The 18,747-nt window shown below is 45.8% G+C and overlaps 1 protein-coding gene across 5 annotated transcripts in view; it reads right to left on the bottom strand.

The window, feature by feature from the left end:
* MYOCD (myocardin) overlaps window positions 1–18,747 on the bottom strand; it is a 112,621-nt gene that overhangs the window by 55,472 nt on the left and 38,402 nt on the right. For 2 of the 5 annotated variants that reach the window (XM_006939797.5, XM_011288833.4), the window contains exons 2-4: window positions 12,958–13,023; window positions 3,451–3,506; window positions 1,912–1,987 (exon numbers count right to left, since the gene is read on the bottom strand). In XM_006939797.5, the coding sequence (XP_006939859.3) occupies window positions 1,912–1,987; window positions 3,451–3,506; window positions 12,958–13,023 (198 nt within the window). Of the gene's footprint in view, window positions 1–1,911; window positions 1,988–3,450; window positions 3,507–7,974; window positions 8,064–8,090; window positions 8,136–12,957; window positions 13,024–18,747 lie in introns of those variants that run through there. The other 3 variants (XM_019817188.3, XM_045044233.1, XM_045044235.1) reach the window with 3 other exon arrangements.

Genomic DNA, 18,747 nt, shown 5'->3' with positions numbered 1-18,747 from the left:
CCCCTTCTGTCCTGCATGTCTTAGTGGTTCACCTTTGTACCTCTGCTTAGTTTCCTCGCCCTGGAGTGGTTCCTACCTTCTCCCTACCAGCAGCCGCCTACTCTTCGGGTCTCAGCACAAAGCCTCTCTACTTCCTCTGTTCTTACCTGCCTCTTTTGCTGTGACTGCTTCTAGCACTCATGGCCATGGCCCTTGATCTTCTACTACTGTTTCTAGAACTAGACCATGAGCCTTGGGAAGGAGGGATCATTTTGTACCCCAGCAGATCCTTGGTGCTCTAGGCCGTTAATCCTCAATTTCTGAGAGGGTCACATGGGAACCATCAAGGACATGCAACTGAACTGGGGGCCAGGACAGCTCACAGTTTCATTTAATTGAAGCCTGTGATGAGTTTGGGGCATCTGGGTGGCTTAGTCGGTTAGGTGTCTGACTCTTCATCTTAGCTCAGATCTTGATTTGGGGGTCGCGAGTTCAGGCCTCGTGTTGGAGCCTACTCTGAAAAATAAAGAGGGGTGCCTGGGTGGCTCAGCTGGTTAAACTTCTAACTTTGGTTCAGGTCATGATCTTGCGGTTCGTGGGTTCGAGCCCCACATCAGGCTTTGTGCTGACAGCTCAGAGCCTGGAGCCTGCTTCGGATTCTGTGTCTCCCTCTTTCTCTGCCCCTCCCCTGCTCATACTCTACCTGTCTCTCTCTCAAAAATAAATGAAACATTAAAAAATTAAAAAAAAGACAAGACCATGATGATGTAGCAAGTAACATTTCTCATGCTTTTTTTATTATAGTATTATTATGTACTTGTCCTCCCTAGGTATGGAGAATGCTAAAAAAAAAGGGTATATAAAAGACAGTGGAAGCACTGAGAAACTCTGTTTTTAATAGGTGGATGTCTTTCTTAACTATTTATACTTATTATTAGGGCTATGTTTTTGTTTTACACCCATAGTGGGGCTCGAACTCACAACCCTGAGATCAAGAGTCAAACACTCCCCTGACTGAGCCAGCCAGGTGCCCCAGGGCTGTGTTTTTTTTTTTGTTGTTGTTGTTGTTGTTGTTTTAATCACAGCTTCAAACTGTAAATACCATTTATGTATGTTTTTTCATCCCTGAACCTGACCATATGTGTTTTCATCCCTGAACCTGACCATACAGTTTTCTTTTCTTTTCTTTTTTTTTTTTTTTAACGTTTTATTTATTTTTGAGACAGAGGGAGACAGAGCATGAATGGGGGAGGGGGAGAGAGAGAGGGAGACACAGAATCGGAAGCAGGCTCCAGGCTCTGAGCCATGAGCCCAGAGCCCGACGCGGGGCTTGAACTCACGGACCGCGAGATCGTGACCTGAGCTGAAGTCGGACGTTAACCGACTGAGCCACCCAGGCGCCCCCAGTTTTGTTTTCTGGTCTCTTTCACTCAACATCATCTTGGAAGACCTCTCTCATTAAATCATTTTTCTTTGAAAGCCTCGTTTGCAGTGGCTGCAAGGTATTCAATCACGTGGCTGATGCAGAATTAATTCAGCCAATCCCCTAGAGTTGGACATTTCCCTGTTTTCGATGTTCCAACATCTAAAGTAATCCCTGAATAAGCATCACTGTATATATCCAGTCTAGTGGATAGGCACGTCTAGTTAACATGCTAGAGATTTGTTACTGGCTAAAGGGCGGGCATGCTTTAGAGGAATCTGGTACATGGCGGGGAGAGACAGGCTCAGAGATGGCACAGTGGAGACTGGAGCCCAGCCTATACCTTCCTGATCAGACCGTCTAAGTGGCCCTAAAACAACTCAAATGACCACTCTGGAAGATCGGGGGACGCTTTCTAAGAGGGCTTCACAAACATATAAAGAAAAGGACTCTGGCACAATGGCCCACCATTCGATGGCATCCGGGTTAATGCTTGGGTGCAGCCTCACCTTGAAGTACGTGCATATTAACCACGTCCGCGCAGTCAGGCCTGTTTCTGACCTTGTGCTTCAGCGCGTCTTCAGTCTGCAAGCACAAACAAAGAACAAGTTCCACTGTGGACCTCAGACAGCCGAACTGCCTAGTTTTGGGCTTGAAAAGAACCCCGATTTCTCTCGAAAGGGGAAGGCATTCCTCAGAACCTGCAAATCTCCCCGGTCTCTTCCATTTCGATGCGGGAAGATTTACAAAAGCCTCTCTGGTCATTTCAGGATGGAAAAGTTCAGTGAAGAGGTAAGAAGCCCGGGTCCACCCTCAAAGGCCGGGCAGGTATGTGTTAATAAAATAATAATAAAGCTCAGATGACACTAAGCTGCCTGTGTTATAGTCCATTCTATTCCAGGGACTCTTAAAACAGCCACAAAACTGACTATGGTTAGAGACGAAATGTAGTCTGAGTCCCTCCAGTGTAACATGACAATGTATGCCCTCTCTCTTAGGACCCATGGAAATGTAAAGGCTGCCATTCAGATGCACGGTGAGTTAGAAGGATGCCCAGAGATAATTTACTGAGTCCCACAGTCTTCTTGATGGTGGAGTTGTCTGTGGGGACAGTGTGGACTCTGGCAGGGCACACCCGGACCTCAGGCCCTGATTTCCAGTTCTGGGTTTTTATGCCACTCTATTGGATCTCCTATTTGCCCCCTGAGAGGGATCTAGAGATCACTCCAGTTCTGATCAAAGATAGCTGTTTTCCAGGGAACAGAGACCACAGCCTCTCCTGCACAGCTTTAAAGAGGTACAGAGCTCTGCTCCTTTCTCCACCCACAAAGTAGCTGTGAGGCTAGGATAGGTGGACAAAGAAATCCCAGGACAAAGGCACGCCCCCCGCCCCTCCACCTCCCTGCGTTTCCTTCTCATACGGGGCTGATGCCGGCTAAATAGTATTTATTGTATTACTGATAAGTTCAGTTTGCAGAGATCTGCTATGAAGGTGCAACATATGTGCCAATTATGCCCCCTCCTGAATGTTAAAAAGAAAACCAAAAGAAACAAACAACAACAACAAAAAACCAGAAAGAAAGAGAAATAAACTCAATGCCTTTTGCCTTGAAGTCGCTGTAGGTCATCTCTGTACGCACAGCCTCTATCTTATCACTGAATTGGATTTTTAAAAATCCGATTGTTAGAAAGGACTATAAAAGGATTTTGGAAACCTGACGTCTACAGCATCTTTGCAATGATCTTCCCAACATCAGAAAGACTGGAGACGTGTTTTTGGGGTTTTTTTGGAGACTTTTTTTTAAGGTAACAAATAGTTTCAAAGCTAAATGTGGTTGATCACATTTTCAGTCTTGGGTACACAGGAGTAAGGTCCCCTACAGTGTGTGTGTGTGTGTGTGTGTGTGTGTGTGTGTGTGTGTATGTGGGGCAGGGCACGTATTAAGTTTACTGTGGAAATTCTACCTGCTTGAGCCAAAGCTCAGCACTCAGAGATCTATACCCTGGAGTCTAAGTTCAGAAAGAAGGGCAGCTTGCCAAAAAATTACCTTGTCACTATCCAAATGTTTTCTTTGCTCATGGAATTCAGTTGGGCTTTTCAGTGCTGCAACAGAAAGACAGAGACGTGAGCAGAGGCGGGCTGAGGACACCAAGCAGCAAAATGGTATCTGCCGGTGTGCTTGCGGAGCTGTGCACAGTATGGGCGTGAGCGCCTTTATTAGGCCATAAGCGATCGGAGAGGAGAGGACCGGAGGATACCAGCTTCCCGGAAGCCACAGGATACAGAGGCAGGTGGAACCGAGGCCGAAGACGGGAGGAGCAGCAAAGGCAGGATGTGCAATCGAAAGAGAGGTGGGGGAGACAGAGCATTCGAGATCCTGAGGAAACACGGGGGCCTGTGGAAGACTAGGCACAGAGGAGATGCTCCAGAGTGAGGGAGAGGGGTGGATGGGGTGACTAACGCCCTCTTTGATTTTGCTCTGCCCTTGAGTGCAAACGTCTCGGTAGAGGCTGCGGACCATGGCAGGTGCGTCCCAACCCGTAGGAAGGGACACGTACTGTGGATAAGGTCGGTGACTGGTTGGACAGGAACATGCAACTGAGGGTGCTGAGTGAGAAGCACAGAATCAGACTTTGAGGGCTGGAAGGGACCCTGGAGATAATGAAATAAACTCTCACCCTGAACAAATGGGGCAATAGAAGTCCACAGAAATCGGATGACTTACCCAGGGTCACACAGTTAGGGCTAAGAGCCTAGGTCCTCTGACGACCTCACTTCTTTCAAGGCGTATCAACAAAATACGCCAAAGTAACAAAATATGTCAAAATATTAACACCCAGGAGACACAGGCACCGGTCAGGCAAAGCACATGGCAGCCTGGGCCCGATGCTGCTTCCATTCCTCCCTCTTGCTCCTGCTCACGATTTGAAAGCAGCTCTCCACCGTGATGGGGACTCTGTTTTGACTTAGCAAAGAAGTAGAACATCATTCAGCAAAATTCCGCATTTTTAAGGAGTTTTCCCGATCCCCAGAAACGATTGATAAGGAGCCACACGCAACCACTGTTTGTAACAAGCGAGGAGCTTGGTCAGTGGTTACAGAACCACACTGAGTACTTTTCTGAACTGTTAAGTCTGGGCAAGCCAATGAATCGCATGATCCGGAGTTCTAATACTGCTCCCGCAGATGTCCACTCTTAAGTGGCAGGCAATGAAATCTTCTTCCAAGCTTTGGCCAGCTTAAAAAATTGGGCTTCTGGCCGGATTGGCACTTGGGGCTGTGTGTGTGTGTGTGTGATGCCTTGTTTGGTCTTTAAGGTCATGCTAAATCTGAGCAACATGTTCAGGAGGGCTCTCTGGACATCAAACAAATGGCACTGCAGTCCTGGCAACTGGTCAACCCCGTTATCGTCTATGGAGGGCACTGCTTGGGAAGCCACTAAGGCACGCTCCCTCTCAGTCTCCCTGCCTCACCTGGACGTTAACAATGTTGACCAAAGGAACATGCTGAATCGCCCCAGCTGGCTAAGAATACTGGACAAGAGCACCCTCCTCACTTTGAGCAGAGATTAAGACGCTGCCCTTCTTATAGGAAAAGTAACAGAATACGTTGCTTAAATATCACATTTCCCAATGATCTAACACCAGTTTCTCTTTGCTGCTTTCACTCTTAAAATGGGCTTCTTTGCAAACTCTGCCATTTCACATGTCTCCCGCCCCCCCCCCCCCCATTTGTCCCCAGTCAGTAACTCTGGGAAATCATCTGGAGAAACGTGCTGTTCAACCACATCGCTCGTGCATTGCCTCTGATTCAGGTCTATTTGCCATCCTTTGAAAGGAGGCTCGTCTTTTCCTACTTTTGATCATAGTTGCAATTTATCTTGATGGAGTTCTGAAAACAACTCCTGTTTCCCCAGGTAACCAGATCTTGCAAGTCTGCTTGAAGTCCGGGGGTGGGGGGGGGCCCTGGTGAATCCGTACGATCTCAATGGATAGGTCTTCACCTCCGCCCTATAGTCTGGCGGTCATCTAGGCATTACATATCGATGTTGGCCTAGTCACTTCTCTAATCCAGAAAGGAAATGATCTTTGTGTGGCTGTACTAAGTGGTTAAAAAGAATGAACACATCCTTCTCCTTAAGCAGCAGCTCTTAAGGGAACAGTACGAATCTATCCTGAGATACCACTTACATTCCAAACTCGATTGGTTTTAATTGGGCTTAGGAATTAGGAGGAATTTATCTGGTTCTCTTGCTCCCAAGGCTCTTCAATTCCTATTAGCATAGCTTATTGGATGTTCTAAGAAACACTGCATTTCCTGTATCTTAGCTTTGGAGTGAGAGCTGTAATTCATCACTTCTTGGTGTTAACAACTCCCCCCGTGAAATGATGTGCACAGTCCGGGTCTCTGATGCCAGGAACACAAAGGTCTTCTGGAACCTTCTATCACAGGGTGGGAGATGCTATGTCCACTTGGCAAGGGCTTGGGAAGAAAGCCAAAGAGGTCCCTACACTGCATTTTACCACACGCTCTTCCCCTCAGGGCTTCAGAGATGTTATGTGGGGTACTGGCTGGAGGTCACACCATGGAAAACTGTCCTGTCACGGTCCTGTGATTGACATTTGCTTTTTTCTGTGACTCGAGAGAATGTGCATTTTAGCCATTTCCCCTGAGGGCCAGAGAAAACCATATCACAACCCCCCAAGTCGACTCTTTGGAAAATAAACAAAGGACCTCTTGCTGCCAGCCCTGGGAATATCAAATGGCAAAATTTTGTTTTACAGGGACATTGACATTTAAGATTGAAAAGGAATTTGGATTTCTAAGTTAAAAAAAAAAAACTAATAAGTCAATGTGATTTCAAATTAGAATACGGTTGTAAATTCAGTCAGCCGCATAGCTAACTCGTTCTCCCTGGAGGAAGATTAATCACTTCTCACAAGGGAACTCATGTTTTCGCCTTGGAGTTTGGTTACGGGCTATTCCTATTTCGGTCCTGTGGCTCCAGCTAATTTGGGTCAGCTGTGTGCATAAACATTTGCTTACTAAAGCTCAGAAAAAAAGGTCCTAAGACAGGCCAGGCCCCCTGCTGTCCCCGGCTCTGGACTCTACCGGAGCCCAGGAAAAGAAGAATGCAGGTCTTGGGGCCCCTGGGGAATCAGCTAAGGGAAGGGGCTGACTCTCCAGTACAAGGTGGGGGGCCTGATGTTGACAGCAGCTCATGGGGTCGCCCCCTCCCAGGCTTGCAGGACAGAACCCGGCTCCTCAGTGTTCCAGAGGAGGACGAAAATGCAGCCTCAAAGGGCTGGTGTCCTGGGACACCAGATGGAACCGTGGTTCTCAGCGTGTGGCCCCTGGATGGGCTGAAGAAATGCCAATTCTCAGGCCCCACCCAGACCCACAAAATCAGAACCTTAGGGGTGGACCCCAGGGATTCGTGTTTTAATGAGCCCTCCTTGCCGATGGTGACGTACAAGTTTGAGAACCTTGGCTCTGGAGTTTGTAAGGCCAGTGTCTCCTGATCTAGGGTCTTTGGGAACATGGGAGTCCAACCAGGGAGTGACGAATTTCTAGGACCGATTTTCAGGATCTCAAGTAGCTCAAGAAGAGGGGTATGGGTGCCCAGAGAAAGGCCAATTGGGGCTGATGGAACTGTCACTTTTCAATGTTGCTACCTAGGATCCCAACGGCATGCTTTTGAGACGGCTGTTCTCACCAAAGACCAGCTGTTCAGTTTAAATGCCATCAATTCATCAAAAACAGACGGATTCATAATTTACAAATTTAGGGTTCTTTGGGCGTGGTTGGGGGGGGGGTGGAGACAAAACAATTTGAAACACAGGATCCATGGCAGCGTGGAGTATAACTAAAGTCGTTTGGGGTGACCGAAAATTTGGGAACTACCCTTCCGGGCTCCATCCTTGCTTAGTCTCCTCAAACACGTCTGGGAGTCTTCCTGCTCTGTCTCCCACCTATAAAATGGGCTTCGAAATGCTTCTATTTGCCTCACTTTTAAAGACAAAGCGCATCGTGAGTGGCTGTCTTCCCCAGATACGTGCTCTGCGTAAGTGATCGTGCTTTGGAGATGACATTCCCTCTTTAGACTGGCAATGCGCTGCCCATTTGGTATCAAAGGACAGTCTCAGGAGTCTGAAAATGTAGCTTCGTTACATTTAAGACCTGGCCGCACGCTTGAGGCAGTTGAATGCAACATGCGTGAATACTTTGGGGATTTCTCCCAAGACGACTGTGAAGACAAATTCAAAGGACGCCTGTCATCACCGGCTTACTGGTTTCCGAGGAACAAGGAACCAGAAAATGGGAGGGGAAAGAACACATTTAGGGTTGTTGACCACCGCTCCCCCCCCCCCCCCCACCGCCCTGTATGGGCTTGCCAGGAAAATCCACAGGGCCTTTTCCTGACTCTGAATTTGACATGTTAGAAAGGAGAGAAGAGGCAGACAGATTAAAACCCTCGTGCCGTGTTCTGCTGAAACAGCCAACAGTGTGTGCTGGGGTGACGTAGGGAGAAGCCAAGTCAGAAGGATGCACTGAGAAGAGGAAGACACACTTTGCCCAGGCAACTTCTCAGAACTACCAAGAAGCTGCATGGGGTGTGGGTACAGGAGTTGCCCCAGTCATTCTCGCTGCTATTCAGGAAAGGCACCACAGAACTCAGGGATTTACCAAGGCTTTGCGGTAAGTGTGAGGCTGCTGTGGCTGGAATTTAGTCTGCAAAACAAATAAAGGCAGCACCGTTCATAGACAGCTCATCGTATCTTTAAATCCATTTACAATGATCAGGTCATGGACCCAAGCTGCCCGGACATTTCATCCTGGCCGGCGGTGGCTTTCTCGGACTCTCCGTGGAGATGCCGCAGCCACTCGGGGCCACCCGTGTATGCGGTTCTCTTCAGCTCTGTATTCCGGGAGAACGGGCTACTTGTTCCCTCCTCTCCCGCCTGGGTTCTGACAGATTAGCCCCACTTTACTAGCAGAGGGAGAGGGAAGGAGAAAGTAGTTCTTTCCTTCCGTCCTCGAAGATATTCAGTCCCACGCAGCGGTGCATGGTCGTCTGATATCGCTACTCTAAACAACCAAGCAGGGGTGATCTGGGGCCCCTTCCAGACAGTAGGCATCTGAAACAGAACTCACGTCTGAGTCCTCTGTGCTCCACAGGGCCCTCCTCACAGCAGATGGTCAAAATACTACTGAGCTGCCGTGATCACTCATCACACCTACTCCACAGAGCTCATCACCCTTCTCCACTGAGGCTTCCCAAGTGGTTGGAATAAGGTGGTGTTAAGACTCCACCCAGGAGAGTGATGCCCCAGGAAAAGAATGGTGATGGAGAAAGTCTGCAGGAGAAATGGTGAACAGATCCAAGCCCCACAGGTCCACAGGGGAGGAGGTTGGCTCTGTCGTAAAGCTGGGAGAAAACAGAGAAGGTAGACGTCTTTTGCAGGCTTGACCCCCCAAAGGGTGGGGCATCGAGGTGCTCCCTTTGAATCCTGGTTGGTGGTGCGGCACCTGGGTGGCTCAGTCAGTTGGGCGTCTGACTTTGGCTTAGGTCATGATCTCGTGGTTCGTGGGGTGGAGCCCCCCACCCCCATCAGGCTCTGTGCTGATTAACTCAGAGCCTGGAGCCTGCTTCAGATTCTGTGTCTCCCTCTCTCTCTCTGTCCCTCCCCTGCTAGTGCTGTCTCTGTCTGTCTCTCTCTCAAAATTAAAGAAACATTAAAAGAAAAAAAATTGAATCCTGGTTGGTGGTGGCAAAGGAGACAACTTGAAATCTCCATTTGGAGAGGTGGGATTTTGGAGAGGGTATTTCACGGAGATTTTACGACTATTTTGAAAACGTGAATTCTACAATGGCATTTTAAATGTGAAAGCAATCTTAGAATCTGGCCTGCACCCATGCTCCCTGGTCTGAGAGCCTCCTCCCACTGCTGAAAGTTGTCCTAGCAGTTCCGTGCTGGCCTCGGAATTCTGCCCTTGTTGACTAAATTCAAGGAACAACGGCTTTCCGTTCATTCAAAGCATCTGAAGGGGAAAATCCCCAGACCCATAATGGACAAAAGGAATAAGTAAATGCTTAAGAGAAGTGATTCAGGGGACTTATATAAAGAGAATGTGTCCCTGGGTGCTGTAGACTGTTTCTCAGCAACAAAACCTGCAGGATACGTGCCCAAGAAGAAGGAAGGAGATTCAATTCATTTGGACCAGTTTCACTAGTCAACGGAAAGTTACACGCGGCTCAGTTCATCGGAGTCAGTAGGGGGAGAAACCTTAGAATTTCATCAGCAACGTCATGTGCAGCTGAAGCGAGATCTGCCATGGGGCGAATGCGGTGAAATTTGTCCTTCACTCTTGGTCATGGTGAGGCGCAGGTGATGATGTAAAACCTGACGCCATTTTATGAGAACCATTGGGTTTCCCTTGGCATGTTCACACACACGTGTTTTTAATTTTCCCACATCCCGACTGAATCTTTTGGCCACAAAAATGCTTGATGAGAGGTGCGTAAGTAGGTGCTTTTAAAGTTCAAGCAATTCCTTTTGAATATTTGAAGAAAGGGACCAGGGACCAGGGACCTACGCAGGGACCAGGATGTATAGGTCCTGCCCTCAGTTCTGTCACCATAGGAGTGGCATTGAGATTTAATCTAATATAAAACTTAAGACAAGGATAGCAGGTGTTTCTGTCGGCCAGTTAAGAACAGTGACGCTATATAGTAATGATGTAGGGACAGTGAATAGTTTGCTTGGCCATCAGCCTTCAATGTAGGTGATTTATGACAAGTTTTAAAACTTGGTGGGGGGGGGGAGGAGGATTGCAGTTATTTCAAATGTTATGGATACAGTGAGATTATATCAAATAATTATGTAAAAAACTCCACCCTGAATTCTACTTCTGTGAGTTTCCTACCACCAATCCCCCTAGAATTTTGAGTCTGTTCAAGGGACTCTCTTGCTCATCGTTGTCCCTACAGGGCCCAGCACACTACCCTGCACAAAGTCTGGTTCACGACAACATTTGTTGAATTTGATTGAATCGATGGGACCCTGAGACCGTCGCCTCTTCTTTGCTTCCCGGGGTCAGTTGCCTTTACACACGAACCGTTAGGTGCCAGAGAAAACACACTCTGCTCTGTGCTGCGTTTCGGTGGCATGTTTCATCTCTGACTGGATTGACAAGGCTAACCATCTCCGTCCCCAACCTCTCAGCAAGTGAAAGATATGTCTTGGGTCTAACTTCCTGAGAAGACCTTAGTCGAGGTCTGTCCGGGTTGGGTGGGGCTGGCCGTGTGCACCTGTTTCGGGTTTGACATTTTTCCACGGCAGAATCTATACCCTTAGGAAGCCTAGTTGAGGGGAGGCGGCTGACGACCATGGAAACCGGATGACATTTAATTAACCTTTATCATTTTGCTGAATGAGAAACAAAAAAAAAAATCATTTTGTTCTCATAGGACTTTCTCCCAGTAATCATCTTAATGGTTCAATGGACTAAGGATACAAAATTTCCGTCGGGCGGTATTTCCTTAATACGCACATAATTTGGTTCTGGAAATCCTCGAGAACAAAATATCCTATTGCCATTGAACCCTACTCCATCCACAAAGGGACACTAAACTTACAAAACATACATAGAGGTATTATTTTAAATTGCATCATAGGGTTCATTTCTACCTTTCCTAGGTGTTTTTTTTTTCTTACGGATTTCCAAAGATTTAATCCCATAAACGTCAAAAAAAAAAAAAAAAAGATGGGGTACCTGGGTGGCTCAGTCGGTTAAGCGTCCAACTTCGGCTCAGGTCATGATCTCAGAGTTTGTGAGTTCGAGCCCTGTGTCAGGCTCTGTGCTGACAGCTCAGAGACTGGAGTCTGCTTCGGATTCTGTCTCTCCCTATCTCTCTCTCTCTCTCTCTGCCCATTCCCTGCTCACACACACTCTCTCTCTCAAAAATAAATAAGCATTTAAAAAATTAAAAAAAAAAAAAGAAAGAAAGGGGGAAATGAATTTATTCTTATCCAAATGCCAGTTGCAAGGCTCAGGCTCAGAGTATTTAAGCACATGACTCAAGCTTTAGATAAATAAGGTGTGAGCAGCTTAAGCAGACTGAAATGTACTGGGTCTCTCTACCCCATGTGCCTTTCCAGAATCAAAGAAAAGAAACACCGGTGAGGGAATAGATTAGTTTCATACTACCCAACTAGACGTGTTCCTCGTGTATCTGAGGGCATGCGTACAGATCGAGGCCCGCTGAGAGAGGATCCTGGCGGACCTACGCTCGTCCACAACCCACTCTTCGTGAATAACTCTTCCAGATGAAGCATAACCACGTCAGATCCTACACCTTTGTAACAGGATTCCCCAAAACACTGGTCTGATCAGCTTTGAGTGAAAATGTAGTGATCTGCCCGGAAGTCTGCAGACTTTTGTACTTTCCCGACTTTTTAGTGCTTCTCTTTAGTGGGCTCAGATGAAAAAGGCCAGTCAGATGTGGCCCTCTGGGTTCTCAACTCGGTTGTACATCTTGTGTGAGCGGGCTTTAAATTGCAGGGTGAGCTGTTTCTTTTGTGCTCATTAGCAAACCTCTAAAAAAAAAAAAGGTGTTCTCCTGGAAGGTCACCTGTGGTTTACTGTCGGTAGGGCTGAGCCATTAACAAAGAGCTATTTTTGAATTACAAAGGAAAAGGCTTGAAAAATTCTCAGTTCTCATCTGGCTCAGAGGCACGGACTATACTTAAACTTTTAGACCTTGGGTCATAGGAATCTGTATTACGACCGCAGGACGTTTTATCCAGGCCAAACTGGCTGCTTGTGAGAGGCTGAACTCTGAGGTCGTAGTCATGACGAGTCTGGATTTCTGCGGGAGTCATGATGGGTTTTGATTTTTCACTTTTGTTGGGGAAGAAAGTTACAAAGCATGACCTAAAGGGGCTTGAACTGGGACTTCATTCATTCAGGGAGGTCTTCTGTCTCTTTATAGATAATCAAGAGTTGGCTTTAATTGCTTACTTGGTGGGAAAATTTAAATCTATCTACTAAAAAAGATAATGACAATCCTCCTTCTTTGACCCAATTTATGGCGAGTAATTCAATATTATACCATTTATGCTAGAGTGTCATTACTTCTCAGCCTTCCTTGATGGTATTCAATTAATTGTGGACTCAGGTACCCTAAATAGAACGGAGGTGAGAAGAGGGATAAGTGATGGATGCCTCTGGAAAGAGTGGTGATTTACGTCCTATTCTAAAAGGAAGAGAAGGGTGAAGGGGGCCCACAGGGAATTGTACTTACTCTAAAAACAAACCCATCAACTGGAATTTCAGGTACAACCTACAGCATTAAAGGGAAGCCCTTGTAGGTGAGTAGCGTCTGGGGCAAAGCATCCAAGGTCTGGAGTTTCTGCAGACACAGCGTCTATGAGGATCTGGGGAGACCCATGTGTGGGCTCAGGTTCAAGGACCTCTGAGGTGCTTTCCAGCTCCCAAATTGTACGCCCCCAGAGTAACAGGTCAGCGAACAAGAGACAGGGCTACTCACGTGGTGTTATGCCTTGGTTAGCAAGTTGTTCCTGGGTCCTTCTCTGTTGAAGTCGCAACTGCAAAACTTAGAAAACAAAGTGTTCGCTTGTCAGTTGGGCCGCGTGTGATTACAGTCATTTATATTCACATCATAATTTTTGCCCAGCTCTTCTCATTTCATTTTTAGACCAGTCTCGAACGTTTGTGTCAACTACGTTTGTGTTTCTGTGGCAGACGTGGAGAAAGAAAAAACTGAGAGATGCCAAGCGGGTTGCAGGGATTTGCAGGAAGTCTGCGACAAGCTAGGGCTGGAACACCCGTGTCCTCTTTGAAGTGAATGTTGTTCTCACAGCCCTAGGCTCGCTCTCTCCTCCTTATTAGCCACTTGGGGGGGATAGACGCCACCCAGTTCTGCTGGGAATTTGCCTGTGCTTTCGAAAGGGAGCCAGCGTGAAGAAAGCGGAGGCCTTGGGGTCTCACATGGGTTCAAATCTCATCTCTGGCGCCTTCAAAAGGCAGGTAATCCTGGGCAAGCTGCCTACCCTTTCTGATACTCACTTTCCTCATCTGTAAATGGGAACGATGTGTTCCTGAAGGTGTTGCTATAAAGTCCGATAAACAATAAACGCAAGTTGCTTAGCCGAGTGCTGGGCACACAATAGTTCATCAATAAACAGTGGTATTATGGGCATCTGGGATCCATTTGGAATTTCAAAGATAGGCTATTAGAGTCATGCTTTGCTTAGAAGAAATAAAACACTGTAAACTGTCCAAACTTTGTATTATAAACATTTATGTTGCTATTCATAGCGCAAATAGATTCTATATATCATACACAATATACATGTAAATAGTAAAAAAAAAAAAAAAAAAGACTATATGTAAAATTGTGAGTGTAGCACTTGTAATTTTCTCCTCTGCCCTCCTCCCTCTCCCCCTGAAAAATTCTACCTTTGGACACTTGGCCTCTCCCTCACGGAGAGCCCATTTTCTCAGGGAGACTCTAAGTTTACCATGTTGGCTCCTGGGTTTGAGTGGCTCAGAATAAGGACAGAAAGAGCGAAAGTTTGTAAAAAAGAGGGACTGGTCTAATCAACATGTAATGAAAAGAGAGAAGGAGAGAACTGCTTTGAGGAAGAGCAAAAACAGGAAGGCTATGTGGACTGACTTTCAAGTTTATTTAGGATCTCAGTGAGGCTTCAGAGAAAATGTGGTCACAAGGTCTCCTGAACGTCAGCGTCATGGGGAAAGATGATTTTTTAAAGTGCTGTCATGGTTTTGAATTGGATCATCAACCTTCTTCGAGAGAGATCGATGCTGTTGAATTAGTTTTAATTACTTTCAGTTGCTAGACTGTGTTTCATTGAACAGCCTCATCTGACTCGGAGTTAGGACTGGACAATAAAGAAGACAAAATTATGTTACTTTGCAGGTAAGTGAAAACGATACGAGACTTTGTTATTTAAGCCCTCCTTCAGAACAATCCTCCCACCAATAAAAACTGTAAGCTCTGAACAAAATATGAGAAATAACCACCTGGGGATTCTGAATAGGAAACAAAATCATGTAGGGTATAGAGGGAAGTTGAAACTTGGAGAGGTGACTTCCACGGGGGTGAGCTTCCTATTTGGGGGACAACTGAGAGTGACCTGGAGTCATGAAGTAGCAGGTCAAAAGCAACTAAAACTCTTAACAGAAAACCTACTCATCTTTCTGGCCCGAGGACTCAGGGAAAGGAAAGCAGACAACCATGGCTGACCACCATAGATTGAGGAAGACACCATGTAGGGGAGAGAGCTGGAAAAGGGAGCGATCCCCTGACTATGTGTATGGACCCTCACAAGTTTCAATCTGGTCCTTTAATGAAGTTTCCATGGGGCAGACTCAAAGCAGCACGGCAAAGATTTAAAATCAAAGTGAAACTTGAACCTCTGTGCACATAGGCAAAAAAGGACTTAATGTTCGAATATTCAGGGTTAATTTTGTGCTCAAACCAAACAGAAAGAAATCACCAGTCTCCAGAGGATTGTGAAAGAACTCAAGGGTTTATGTAATACAAGACAGAACGTCCAGAATACAATCCAAAATTACTTTACATACAAGGAACCAGGAAAATGTGACTCATTTTAAATAGGAAAGACCATTAGCTGATGCTAGCCTTGAGACGACCCACATGTTGGAATTATCCTACAAGTACTTTAAAGTAGTTATTTTCAACTATGTTCAATGAAGTAAAAGAAAACATGCTTGAAATGAATGGAATGACAGGATATCTCAGCAGCAAAATAGCCACATAAAAAGAAACCAAATAAAAATTAAAACGTAATGGTAGGATATCTATACTCTAAATAATAATAATAGTAAATGCTAATAAATATAAATATACTCTAATAATAATAAATCCATGGATGAGCTTATTAATAAAAGAATAAATATCAGAGGAATGAATCAGTAAACTTGAAAATAGACCAAACTTACGAAGAGAGAGAAAAATGATGGGAAAAAAACGGACATATAGATAGCCCCACGGATCTGTGCAACAATATCAAAAAATCTAAGATTAGTTAATTAGAGTCCCAGAAAGAGTGCAGAGAAATAACTAATAGCCCAAACATCCCAAATTTCATGAAAGACATAAATTCACAGATTCCAAAAAAGTCAACAACCCCCACACCAGCCATATTCACAGAAAACCACACTTAGGGGTGCCTGGGTGGCGCAGTCGGTTAAGCGTCCGACTTCAGCCAGGTCACGATCTCATGGTCTGTGAGTTCGAGCCCCGCGTCGGGCTCTGGGCTGACGGCTCAGAGCCTGGAGCCTGTTTCCGATTCTGTGTCTCCCTCTCTCTCTGCCCCTCCCCCGTTCATGCTCTGTCTCTCTCTGTCCCAAAAATAAATAAACGTTGAAAAAAAAAAAAAAAAAGAAAAGAAAACCACACTTAGACACATCACAATCCAATGGCTGAAAACCTAAGAAAGAGGAAATCTTAAAAGTATCTAGGGAAAACCAACACATTATATAAAGGGAAACACCGATTCTCATCAGAAACTATGGAAGCCAGAGGATAAAACGAAAACAAAATGCAAAACAGAAAACAAATGTCAACTCCAAAGAGAAAATGTCCTTTAGAAATGAAGGTAAAATAAAGATGTGTTCAGGTAAAGGGAAAGGTCATTTGTTGCCAGCAGATTTTGCTACAAGAAATGCTTAAGGAGGGGCGCCTGGATGGCTCAGTTGGTTAAGTGTCTTACTTTGGCTCAGGTCATGATCTCATGGTTGGTTTCATGTGTTCAAGCCCCGTTTTGGTCTCTGTGCTGACAGCTCGGAGCCTGAAGCCTGCTTCAGATTCTGTGTCTCCCTCTCTATGCCCCTGCCCCGCTAGTGTGCGCTCTCTCGCTCTCTCTCTCTCTCTCTCTCTCTCTCTCTCTCTCTCAAAAAAAAAAAAAAAAAAGAGTAAATAAACATTTAAAAAAAGAAAAAAGAGGGGCACCTGGGTGACTCAGTAGGTTAAGCGTCCAACTTTGGCTCAGGTCATGATCTCACAGTTTGTGAGTTAGAGCCCTGCATTGGGATCGTGGTTTGTGAGTTCGAGCCCCGCATCAGGCTCTGTGCTGACAGCTCAGAGCCTGAAGCCTGCTTCAGATTCTGTGTCTCCCTCTCTATGCCCCTGCCCCGCTAGTGTGCGCTCTCTCGCGTTCTCTCTCTCTCTCTCTCTCTCTCTCAAAAAAAAGAAGAGTAAATAAACATTTAAAAAAAGAAAAAAGAGGGGCACCTGGGTGACTCAGTAGGTTAAGCGTCCAACTTTGGCTCAGGTCATGATCTCACAGTTTGTGAGTTAGAGCCCTGCATTGGGATCGTGGTTTGTGAGTCCGAGCCCCGCATCAGGCTCTGTGCTGACAGCTCAGAGCCTGAAGCCTGCTTCAGATTCTGGGTCTCTTCTTCTCTCTGCCCTTCCCATGCTCATGCTGTCTCTCAATAATAAATGTTAAAAAAATTAAAAAAAAAAGAAAGCTAGACAGGTTAGGGGTGCCTGGGTGGCTTAGTGGGTCAAGCATCTGACTCTTGATTTTGGCTCATGTCTTGATCTCATGGTTAGTGGGATTGAGCCCCACATTGGGCTCTGGGCTGGCAGCATAGAGCCTGCTTGGGATTCTCTCCTCCCTCTCTCTCTGCCCCTCTCCCACTTGTATGTGCGCTCTCTCTCTCTCTCTCTCTCAAAATAAATAGACATTTTTAAAAAATGATACACAGGCTATATCAATATCAGATAAAAAAAAAGACTTCAAGTCAAGGAGTATTATCAGAGATAAAGAAGGGACATTTTATAATCATAAAAGGAACAATTCATCAGAAGACCTAGCCACTATAAATGGATAGGCATCAGGGGCACCTGAGTGGCTCAGTCGGTTAAGTGTCTGACTTCAGCTCAGGTCAGGATCTCACGGTTCGTGAGTTCGACCCCACGTCGGGCTCTGTGCAGACAGCTCAGAGCCTGGAGCCTGCTTCGGATTCTGTGTCTCCTTCTCTCTCGACCCCTCCCCAACTCACACTCTGTCTCTCTCTCTCTCAAAAAAAAAATAAACATTAAAAAAAATGGATAGGCATCTAATAAAAGCCTCAAATGAAGTAAAAACTGACATTATTAGAGGGATAAATAGACAATTTCAAAATCATAGTAGGATATTTTAGGGTCCCCCTCTCAACATTTTATAGAATAGATTTAAAAAAAATCACTGATGACATTGGGATTTGAACAATTATCAATCATCTTGACTTAATTGGTATTTATAGAGCACGGTGTTCAATAACTTAAAATTTATTTATTTATTTGTTTGTTTGTTTTGAGAGAGAGACAGAGAGAGTGAGAGAGGGACAGAGAGAGAGGGAGAGAGAGATTACAAGCAGGCTCTGCACTGTCAGCGTGCAGTCCGATGCGGGGCTGGAACCCATGAACCACAAGATCGCGACCTGAGCCAAAACCAACAGTCAGTCGCTTAACCCACTGAGCCACCCAGGTGCCCCTAAATTTAACATTCTTTTAAGGTTCACATGGTACATTCACCAAGGTAGACTAGGCCACAAAACAAGTCTCAATAAACTTTTTTAAAAGATTAAACTCATATAGAGTATGTTCTCTGATCACATTGGAATTAGTCAGAAATCAAAAAGCAATATGCTACTTAGGAAAATATTTGGCAGTATACTTCTAAGTAATTCATAGATCAAAGAACAAATCACAAGGGAAATTAGAAACATTTTTTTTTATTTAAAAAAAAATTTTTTTTTTCAACGTTTATTTATTTTTGGGACAGAGAGAGAGACAGCGCACGAACGGGGGAGGGGCAGAGAGAGAGGGAGACACAGAATCGGAAACAGGCTCCAGGCTCTGAGCCATGAGCCCAGAGCCCGACGCGGGGCTCGAACTCCCGGACCACGAGATCGTGACCTGGCTGAAGTCGGACGCTCAACCGACTGCGCCACCCAGGCGCCCCCCCAAAATTTTTTTTTAATGTTTATTTATTTTTGAGCCAGAGAGAGACAGAGCATGAATGGGGGAGGGGCAGAGACAGAGGGAGACACAGAATCGGAAACAGGCTCCAGGCTCTGAGCCATCAGCCCAGAGCCTGACGCGGGGCTCGAACTCACGGACCGTGAGATTGTGACCTGAGCTGAAGTCAGACGCTCAACCGACTGAGCCACCCAGGCGCCCTGAAACATTTTTAATTGAATGATGATACGTATACAATATGCAATTTATGGGATACAGCTAACACAGTGCTTCGAGGGAAATTTAAGAGTTTTAAGTGGT

Source organism: Felis catus, chromosome E1 (genome assembly GCF_018350175.1).
Source record: "Felis catus isolate Fca126 chromosome E1, F.catus_Fca126_mat1.0, whole genome shotgun sequence".
In the NCBI taxonomy this organism is placed as follows: domain Eukaryota; kingdom Metazoa; phylum Chordata; class Mammalia; order Carnivora; family Felidae; genus Felis; species Felis catus.
This window is presented reverse-complemented; position numbering and strand designations above follow the sequence as displayed.